This window comes from Lolium rigidum, chromosome 3 (genome assembly GCF_022539505.1).
Source record: "Lolium rigidum isolate FL_2022 chromosome 3, APGP_CSIRO_Lrig_0.1, whole genome shotgun sequence".
NCBI lineage: Eukaryota > Viridiplantae > Streptophyta > Magnoliopsida > Poales > Poaceae > Lolium > Lolium rigidum.
The window spans coordinates 56381712-56391971 of NC_061510.1; the positions used below are offsets into that span (position 1 = coordinate 56381712).

Genomic DNA, 10260 nt, shown 5'->3' on the forward strand with positions numbered 1-10260 from the left:
TACGTAATTGCTTCGATCTGTAAGTTACAAAAATTCCGGGAGGAATGAGTTTTCTTCATACTTTCATCTGAAACTTGTTATTTTTTCTAAGCTACATACTTTTGAAATTACGAAATGGCACGTACGTACATAAGTGCATCTTCTATATGAAAAAAATTTATTTGAAATTTTTGGAGGTTCGAATATACATATTTTGGGCCCGCACAGTAAACTGGGATCCGTGGAACCCAGGTTCTGCTGTATATTTTCAATTCTTCACTTGGATCTAATAATTCCTTCCCCGCAAAATGTGCCAAAAAAAACTGTATACACTTTTGCAGCATTACCTAGAAAAACTTGTAAACATTTGTTAACTGGAAGCGGTAATACGAAGCAAACTAGCACTCCCTTTAATTATGTGAGTAAACATGTACTAGTACTATAAAGCTACCACCGTGTAGGGTGTACACTTTTATTCAATCAAACCAGCAGCAGCAGCGCGAGAAATATTTCTAGCCGGACAGGAAATCCTGCTTCTTGACGCTGTGCAAGTTCGCTCCTGACATCGGGTGCGGCAATATGGCCCCAGCGCTGCTGAGCGGGCCGGACTGCCACACCGTGTTCTGCGTCGTGGAGTTCCCCGGCAGCGCCACCGTGACGTATATCGTGTAGGCGCCTCCCGCGTACTCGGCGGTGGGCGGCACCGGCACGTCGAACTTGAGGGTGCCGTTCTTCAGGCTAGGGGACGTGCTCTCCAGGACCGTGGTGAGCACGGACACGGCGCCGCCGGCGTTCTGCGAGGCGACGAACACGCTGCTGCCGGCCATGCCGGCGCCGGCGGTGTTGATGCCCCAGGCCACCCACCCGCCGCTGCCTGACGGCGCGCGGAACGCGAGCTCCGCGGTGCCGTTCCCGGCGTGGTACGTCCAGTGCAGGCTGGCGCCGAGCACGGGTAGGGTGTCGCACCGCTCGAACGACCGGCCCGCCGGGAACGTGGCGTTCGCGCAGCCCTGGGCCGTGGCGCCGGCCGCGAGCAGCAGCACGGAGGTGGCTACGGCTAGGACGAGGAGGAGCGACGCCCTGTGGCCTGGCCTCGCCATGGTGCTAGGTAGGTATGTAGCTAGAGCGCGCGAACGTACGTTGAGTCTTTGCTCGTGTCAGCCCCGAGGTAGCTGGAGGTGCAATGCAGCTTGAACGCAGAGGAAGGGCTATTTGTAGTAGGACGATCGACGTGAAAGCTGGGGCACGTATATGTGTTGAAGGTCCGTGTACGTACGGTAGGAGGCTTCAGAATTGACGAATCCTGGAATTCCGGACTCTTGGAAGCATCACACATAAATGATGTAAAAAAGGGCACCAAAAACAGGTGCCTATAAGTTCACATTACCAGAAATGATGTACGGAGTACTATTTTAGGAGAAGAGTGGATTACAAGATGATGCATTTTTGGTCACGAAGAACCATTTGAACACTTGAAATTCGACGTTTTGAACTTAAAATTTAACACTTGGACATCGAATTAACACTACGAACACTTCAGATATCGATAGCACACTTGAAATATTCAGACATCAGCACTGTCTTAGATCCGACACTATAGAAAATTGCTATCCTACTTGACACCTAGTCGTTGCAAGAGACCGCTATTGGATAGCAATTTTTTGTTTTACAACAGCTGCAGCCTAAACTGTACAAGGGAATGGGTGTGAGTGCGATCGAGTAAATCCTCCTAGATAAGCATCCACGCTCCGTGTAACATTGTGCCAGATGACATAATTACCACCTGTTTTCACCAATTTGGTTGGCTTTTCGTCCTGAAGAAGTGTACGCCTTGGCAGCAGCCTCGTCACGTCCGTACACTCCGTTACAAGCCATGCGTCCTGCTGCTGCCACCTTCTTCACGTTCTGCTGATCAACCGTCACATCACTGAACTTTTTTTTTCTCAACGAAAGTAACTCCCATTTTCTCGGAAAACCAAAACTGATCCCGGGTGCATATGCACCCTATATGTATAAAACATATTTTAAAAACGTAAAAAAATTAGGAAAAAAATTTAACATGTAGAGAGACATGTTCTATGTCTGCGCGTCAAGTTTCACATAAAACCGACAATTTTTGTATCCTGTGTAAAAAAGACAAACAATGCTTCGAGAAATAGACTTTTTTAGCACCAAAAATTTATCTTTTTTGCACAGGGCACAAAACATATCGGTTCTTGCTGAAACAACTTTATAAGCATGTATCATGTCAAGGTATACGCGAGGCATTTTTATTTGTATTTTTTGACATTTGTAAATATATTTAATATGTATTTTAAATAAAGGGTGCATATGCACCCGGGTGCAGTTTCCCCATTTTCTTCCCTACTCGATCGGCCGAGCTGTCGTCGCTGCAACGCGATCCAAACAAGATGCGCTGTACCCTGCCCGGCCTGCCGGTCAGAGGACGGCACGAAACGGGTAGCTTGCCCGGAGAGGGCAGCCGAGCATAACATTGAACAATTGATCAGTTGCAAATGGCGGTTCAATCAAGCTGATGGTGCTGCCGTGCCGGTGGCGCCGGTGCTTACCGTTGTATGTTAAAAGCAGTCAGCACTGCTGACCATGTACACTTGATAGGAAGTAGGAACACATAATCAAACGAATAACCACCAGCTTCATTCAACCGGTATAACAAAACCATGTCCAAGTGTGAAACACAAGTAGACCATGCAAAGGTTGCAGAAAAGATAATTCTTCGAGACGATTTTCACAGTTGTTATCTTCCAGGCCAACAAAATCTATCCATGATATCATTAAGCAATCTGACGCCACAAAATGCAGCAACAAAAAAACCTGCCCACGAAGCAAACAATCTAGATCTTCGACATTATCCAAAGGCAAAATTTACATACGCTAGGAAATACTGGAGCTAGCTAGGTTTCCTGAGCATATCTCTGTCTCCCTCCTAATGATGCTCTCTAGTGCTTAGGCTTTACCAGGGCCTGGCAGCATGAAGCTAAAGCATCTGAGGCGTCGAGCATTGGTGGCAGAGTGAAAGGAGGGAGGACGCCACCGTTGTCATGTGAAAAGGTCAAAGCACCCCCGCCGAGAGTGTGCGCCATTGCAGTTTGCTGCTTGTTGAGCCCCTCCATGATGCATGAGAATGCTGCAAAGGTGGCGCAGTTCTGAAGCAGTGCTTGAGGTGTACCTACATTAGGAGAAACAAGCCTGTAAGGAAACTACATCACCAAAGTTCCAAACATTGACAAAAGGTAGTGGTCAATATTTACAATAATAATATACATTAAAACTAAGTAGCCATGGGTAGCACATGGACGAATGATCCCCACAAAAGAAAATCATGCTTCATATATCCTTTCAGTGCAAATGTTTTCGTTCTATGGGTCAACTGAAGGCCGTCAACTAAGGACCCTAGCTTTATTGCGAGCCAAAAAAACCTGAAAGCTCAGCCTTAGTAGAAGTAGGCAGCCGCACTGGGTGGACGGTCTATCCGCCCTTAAGCGGTATTACCAGCCATTCTAAAGGAGCAGTTGATTTAGCAATTTTTAGTCTTCATCTATCAGGTGTTTCATCAACTTTAGGTTCAATCAATTTTATAACAACTATCTTCAACATGCGTGGAGACCTGGAATGACTATGCGTAGATTACCACTTTTTGTGTGGTCCGTTCTAGTGGCAGCATTCCTACTTTTATTATTATTACTTCTGGTAATGGCAGGAGCAATTACAATGTTATTAACCGATCGAAACATTAATACAACCTTTTTTGATCCTGCAGGAGGGGGAGACCCAATATAATACCAGCATCTGTTTTGGTTCTTCGGTCATCCGGAGGTGTATATTCTCATTCTGCCAGGATTCGGTATTATTAGTCATATCGTATCAACCTTTTCAAGAAAACCGGTCTTCGGGTATCTAGGCATGGTTTATGCCATGATAAGTATAGGTGTTCTTGGATTTCTAGTTTGGGCTCATCATATGTTTACTGTCGGCTTAGACGTTAGCATTTTAGCTTCTCTCCAGTGCAGTTGGGGTTTCGACAAGGAATACCATTTGGATAAGGCATTACACTGCGTATCTTTTGCGACATGTGTAAAGGAACAAAGATGCAGAGTGAACAAAAAGAGGTGTTATTAATTTATTATGCATAGGACTGTGTTAAGCATATCATCAACTTAGCCACTACATTCCCAAGATGTGTGTAACGCATAAGAACGTATTTAGCATATCGCCAACTTCCACTGTACTGCATACTATATTAGCATCACTAAATAACCCTGAATAAACTGTGCAAATCAAAATCAAGCAATGCATAAGTGGTCCAGTCTGATTGGACCACAAACTGTGCAGTCCTGAACAAACATGTAAAGAACGAGGCTCCTGATTTAGTGAATTTATTACACATGATATTGGACTTCTTCTAATTTGACTGTTCTGAAATTCTACAATAACTATACGACGCAATTCAGCCTCTATTTCTAAGCAAACTTAAGTATATATTCGTACTCTAATTCTCAAAATAACTATGATATCAAATACACATCTGGAACTGGAACCACACCACAATGATCACTCAATTGATAACTTGCACAGTTAGGTAACAGACCATTATCCTAATCAAGTAATTATAAAGCGCATTTACAAAGGGAACAATTTGGTAACACAATTTTTTCACAAAGATGACCTTTTTGGGTGATCAATATAGAAAGAGAAATGGTTGGGCGCCTGTTATTGGGAGGCTGAAAAACTAGTGTCTTAAGCTGTTTTTGGTTATGATGTTTCCATGTAATGTCAGGTTTGAATGCAGTAAGACTGAGGGTGTTTCTGGACATGTAATGGAGCTACTTTTTTTTGCTTTTTTCTTGCATCTTATGTGTGCTGTAAAACAATGGCGGATTCTTTAATTGAAATTGACGATAGGGCTTGTTGTTTAAAAAAAAGGCAGATTACAATATGCTGTTTAGGTAATCCAATAAAAGGAAATCTGATCAACAGAAAGCGAAAACAGCCATAAATCGCTTGCAACCATACTAACAATGTTGATATCCCATCTTCTCCTTACTCTACGAAACAATACAAAGAACAATATTAAGTAAGCTGTAGAAATCTTGTTTGTTCAATGTGAATGTACCTGGAAAGCTCAAAGCAAGACCGGTGCAGCAACCAGCAATGCCAGAATTGATAACTGTCAAAGAAACATATGTCAGTTCATGCTATGTATCCAACTATCAAGGTGTTAACAGAAAGCTGGCCACTAAAAAAATACACTTACTATCATCTTTCCCACGCAGCTTTCTCAACAAGCACAAAACCAAGCTCTGCACGCCAGAAAGAACTGCAAAACTCTAATCCAGAAAATTTATATTATGAGCAGCCTGCCTGGAAAAGGTTAGTTCAATTTCCATGTTAAATATATGCACACAAACATGAAAACTAACTTTGGCAGAAGACCCTGCATTGCCGAGCGAGCCCTTCAAGCCTTTCTTTGTTAGCAAACCTTGTCCTGCAAAAGAATCAGATATGCAGCATAAGGATTTTGTTTAAGGAAGTTAACCAGGTATCACAGACGCTGCTAGTGACAGCATATGAACCAGTAGTGCTTCCATTATGCTAAACACCAATAAGGATCTAAAATTAAAATTCAATTAAAACAAAGAAATTCAAGATTAAATGGATGAAAGGAATTCTAGATTATACGAATACATTGAGTATTATACTCTTAGACTATAGCAAGAACTGGGCGCTAAACCTAAGACAAAGAAGCTTCCTCTTATCTTTTAGTATTTGGAGATCAAATTTCCTCTTATAAACTGCCCTAACAAGAACCGAACTCCCAATACAAGAAATTTCGAGACAACCACCACAGGAATAACTAAACCATTACCGCAGAAATAAATTAATCCGGAAAGGACAGGAGGGGAATTGCGGTGATTACCATATCCAAAGATAGATCCAACGAAAGCGCCGCCGGCGAAGTCACCGGCGGACCGCGTGAAGCATACGACCGGGGCGGCAGCAATAAAAGGCGGAGACGCGGACGCGCCTCCCTCGCCGGCGTTGGTGCCCTCGTCGCCGTCCGGCTGGTTCTCGCTCTTCGCCGCCATCGCCTCTCCGTTCTGCAGTTTCGTTATCGTTTGCCCAAGCCCAGGGTTGGAGCGTACTGTATGACGGAGACTCCAGAGTCCAGACGATGGTATGGGTAGGTTTCTCCAGTGAATGGGGCGGCTGGGTTTATAAGCCTGATCACTAAAATAGGCCCAATAAAAGCCCGTTCCAGAGGGAGCGCTTTAATTAGTGTTCCGGCTTCATTTGTAGGGGAAGTTTCGCAACCCCTTCTTCCGAACTAGAGTCTTATAATTTGTTCACCTCAAGCGAAAACAATCTATCATCCTCGTTCGAGAGTATTTCTAGCATGCGGATGTGCGAGCAACCTTGTACTCTCAGAAAGAAATTCACCCATTGAGCAACCTGAATTCTGAAGACGGATGAGACGAGCATTGTGAACTGCTTTTACAGATACAAATTCCCCCTAAAATTCCTGCCGGGATTACTGCAAGTTGTTCCATGTGACTCAATGGCAATGTGTTTTGATGTTACAAAACTTGCAACATTTTGCTTTAAACATCAGGCGCCATCAACTGGAGAACTACACAGCAAGACAGCAACTCACGGAATATCCTAACTCCTAAGAACCCGACGGTGTGCTTCCTGCTATTACTATCACCTAGATTAAAAGAATGAAGTGGTCTGTTTTAGAAGGAATACCATCCCTGCCAAGGCAAAAACAAAAAAAACATCAGCATGCGTCGTTTGATTCAGTTCTCTGTTTTTTTAAGGAGATCTTGTTCTCTGATTAGTTAGAATAAAAGAAAAAATATTGGTTGCTACTCTCTTCACACTTCATAAACACATTTGTACACCCATACAATGCCTCCTGTATCAGTTTTGACGAGATTTGATAGTACAGATATAAGGCGACATACATGTTAGTTCAAGCAAAATAGTGAAGGCAAGAGGAGGAGGAAATGAAAACTGAGCTAACCTTTAGCACAGGATGAATAATATGGCAGGCATGGTGACCAATTAAAGTTTCAACCTCAGACAACACAATAGGACAGCATAACATTCTATCAGCAAACCAGGCACATTCAGGCTAACCAAGAATGTCCAAGTGACATTCAATAGCAAAATAAATAAATAAGTTAAAGCCATATGTAAATTAAATATGTTCCATATATAGCAGGGCAATCTTCCTTCAAGGTGCTTGCTCTTGAACTTCACTGGCTGAAATCTAATCCGTCTTCTTCCTCACGATTACCATCAGCAATGCGGCAATTGTTGTCCTCCCTGTGGATCATCGTTGTTCCATTCCTCTTTGAATCAGTGACAAAGGCACCTGGGCATAGCTAGAGGGAAAATGTCCCTGATGTATATTCAAAGTTTGCAGCCTTTGCTATCGTAAAAAAAAATTATAGAGCTCTGCCCTCGGGCACCAGAAAGGTACTAGCTATGCCCACAGAAGTACAAATCCGGTCAGGTAGGCGCGCAGAGGCCAGAAGAACACCGCGGCGCATGTCAACACGGAGGTGGTACCGGGGATTTTTGGCGCGGGGGATATACCCGTTGCACCTGTTCTTAGAACCCCTATGCGCGCCACAGCACTTCTTATACTCACCCAGCATGAAGTAGATAACATCATCTTCCTCCGCGCTCACCCTGGGGCACATAGGCACCATGTCGGTCGGCAGGTTGGCCTTCTTGAACTCAGCTTGAGTGGCGAGGCTCCCCAAGCAGAGGACGCGCTTGGTCCATCTTGTCATGTCGTCATCAGGTGAGAGGCTCCAGACCTCCACCGTGCATTTATCGAAGTCGAGGAGCTGGAGGAAGCCGTCGATGGTGACGAACTTGATGGACAACTCTCCGGAGCGACCAATTGTCCGGTACATGTACGAATACATCTCCATTGCACATGAGATGTGGTAGGGGGGTTCATCCAGGCGCTCGACTGGTAGGGCGATGAATTCGAACATGAGCTTGGTGTTAAGCTTCATGCACTAGCCACTTAAACCAAAAGTCCGAACTGATGGAAAGGGCTAGGCAATCCACATATACACTTCACAACACCCCCACTCGCGTGTGATGGGAGAAGAGAAAGTCAACACGTGAAAGAAGAAGAGCACACCGAAACAGGGCATCAGCGGTGGCTAAAGAGGGGGGCAACAACAATTTTTAGGCTTAATTGCGAAAACCATGTGAAAGCCAGGATTTGAACTCGAGACCTGGGGCTCTGATACCATGTTAAGCTTCATGCACTAGCCACTTAAACCAAAAGTCCGAACTGATGGAAAGGGCTAGGCAATCCACATATACACTTCACAACACTTGGGACCGTCATGACCGGTCGGGGCAGAGAGCAGAGCGTCGAGGCTGCAGTACATGATGCCGCGGAAGAGGTTCGCCCAGAAAGCGTAGCCGCCGGAGGTGAAGGCCAGGACGGCCTTGTAGCCGTGGGGGACATTGGGTCCCTTGAACAGGGGCGGGAATTCGGCTCTTATCGGATCCCACCCCGGGGATCGGGAGGACGGCTGCCACACATAGAGAACATCTTGCCTCTCGACGGTCTTGTAGTATTCGCCGCTGTAGATATTCGTCTCCGCCATCCTTACCAGAGCATAGCTGCGGTCGTCGCCGCCTGGGACTGGGAGGCGCACGACGAGAACGCGTATCGCAGTGGCTGAATAGCGCATCACCCCAGGCTGGTCAGGAATCAGTCTCCAAGGACAAGAGGGGATCATGGTGAGGGACTGCTCGACAGCGTCGTAGACGAGGTAGACCGGAGATTTGTATAATGGTAAGCACCAATCGAAAACGATCAGGTTGTGGTCGACGGCATGTATGGCCATATATTCTGCTCCTTCTCCTCGGACCGTCAGGTGGGACAGAGCTGGGGCATCTGCAAGGTGCGTCTCGAAGTGCAGGGTGTCCACCACCTTGTCGGCGTGGTTCGAGGGGCAGACCCCGAACGTCCGCCTGCTTACAATGCTCAGGGGGCGCGACGGCGGCGGCTCGGGATTGGCTGCTTCAATGCTGATGAGGGAGTAGCCCAAGTGGGAGCCATGATCGACCTTGAACACTTTGCAGCTCAGCACGAGCGGCGCGGAGCCAGACATGGCTGGGGATTGTGTTGGAGGCGCCGCGGGAATGGGATGAGGCAGTTGGCGGACCTACAAAAAAAAATCTTGAGCGGTCCAAGCTAAAGCAGAACACAAAGAGTTCTAATTCTAAGACATGTATATTTGTAGGCAACTAGGCATTAGTCAATATATTGCATACATTTGATCCATCAGATCATACATATATGGCGATTTACCCCAAAACAAAATAAAGCATACCAAATTACCAAGATTCATTTTGATCATAAGGTATGAAGCAGCTACGGAGACATGGAGTTACATACTACAGATTTGCTTTCCGATGTTTTGAAAACCAGATCAATTCTTCATTTGAGTGTTCATTTGCATCGTCTCTTTATCTTTTGAAAAGCAGATCAATTATTCTCTGATTGACCTTGCTCTTGGTACTTAAATTGCACTTGTAAACGACAATGGATTTAATTATTCATGGCACCAAATTGTTTAACAGTCTACTTTTGCCGTGAAGAAAGTAACAGACAATTTTAAGATGCAAACAATGTATTTCTGTGAAGAGATTTGGGGGAAACTGAATTACCGTCAGTTTTGCCCAGAGGTGTGCACCTTTCCGGCAGGAATTGGAGAAGCTGCGGCGGGCTTGCACTTGTATCTGCTGGGATGACCAGATCGCCGCCGCCCGCCGGTCATCCGGCAGCCTGGTAGTTGCCGGCCTGCGTCTGCTACGCTCCTGCCTAGGGCTTGGTCGCGTGGGGCATGTCAGTGTCCGCTCCTTCTGGATGCCAGATCGAGTAGCTCCGGCGTTCCGACTGCTTCCACTCTTTCACCGGCGGCAGGTCGGCAGTAGCCCTAAACTACGGCCATGGAGAGTGTCGCGTACAAGCAGGCAGGAAACAACGAACAGAATCGGACCAAAACAGCAGCCCTCGTATCTGCTGGGCTAGGTTAATGGGCTTCGTACATGGAGGAAAAGGCATGATTTCTTTTCCAGTCTTGGGCTGGGCTGGCCATGGCCCGGGTTGCCCTCGCATAGGTCCGCCAGTGTTTTTTGAGGAGAGTAGAGGAGACAGACGCAGATAGAGTACGGCATTAGGATTTGCAACTGAATCCGATGATACCTACCTTGGTG

The 10260-nt window shown here is 45.9% G+C and overlaps 2 protein-coding genes across 2 annotated transcripts; both read right to left on the minus strand.

Moving 5' to 3' along the window:
• Positions 1-491: 491 nt before the first annotated feature.
• LOC124694870 (auxin-induced in root cultures protein 12-like) lies at positions 492-1079 on the minus strand. The gene has a single exon (XM_047227801.1). It carries the CDS (start codon positions 1077-1079, stop codon positions 492-494), a length of 588 nt encoding a protein of 195 aa, XP_047083757.1.
• Positions 1080-2612: 1533 nt separating this feature from the next.
• Positions 2613-6165, minus strand: LOC124696191 (chloroplastic import inner membrane translocase subunit TIM22-2-like). Its single transcript, XM_047228953.1, has 5 exons — positions 5918-6165; positions 5421-5485; positions 5255-5327; positions 5114-5167; positions 2613-3169 (listed from the first exon to the last, which is right to left on the minus strand). The coding sequence occupies exons 1-5, from the start codon at positions 6084-6086 to the stop codon at positions 2940-2942; spliced, it is 591 nt and encodes a 196-aa protein (XP_047084909.1). The 5' UTR covers positions 6087-6165; the 3' UTR covers positions 2613-2939.
• Positions 6166-10260: the final 4095 nt, after the last annotated feature.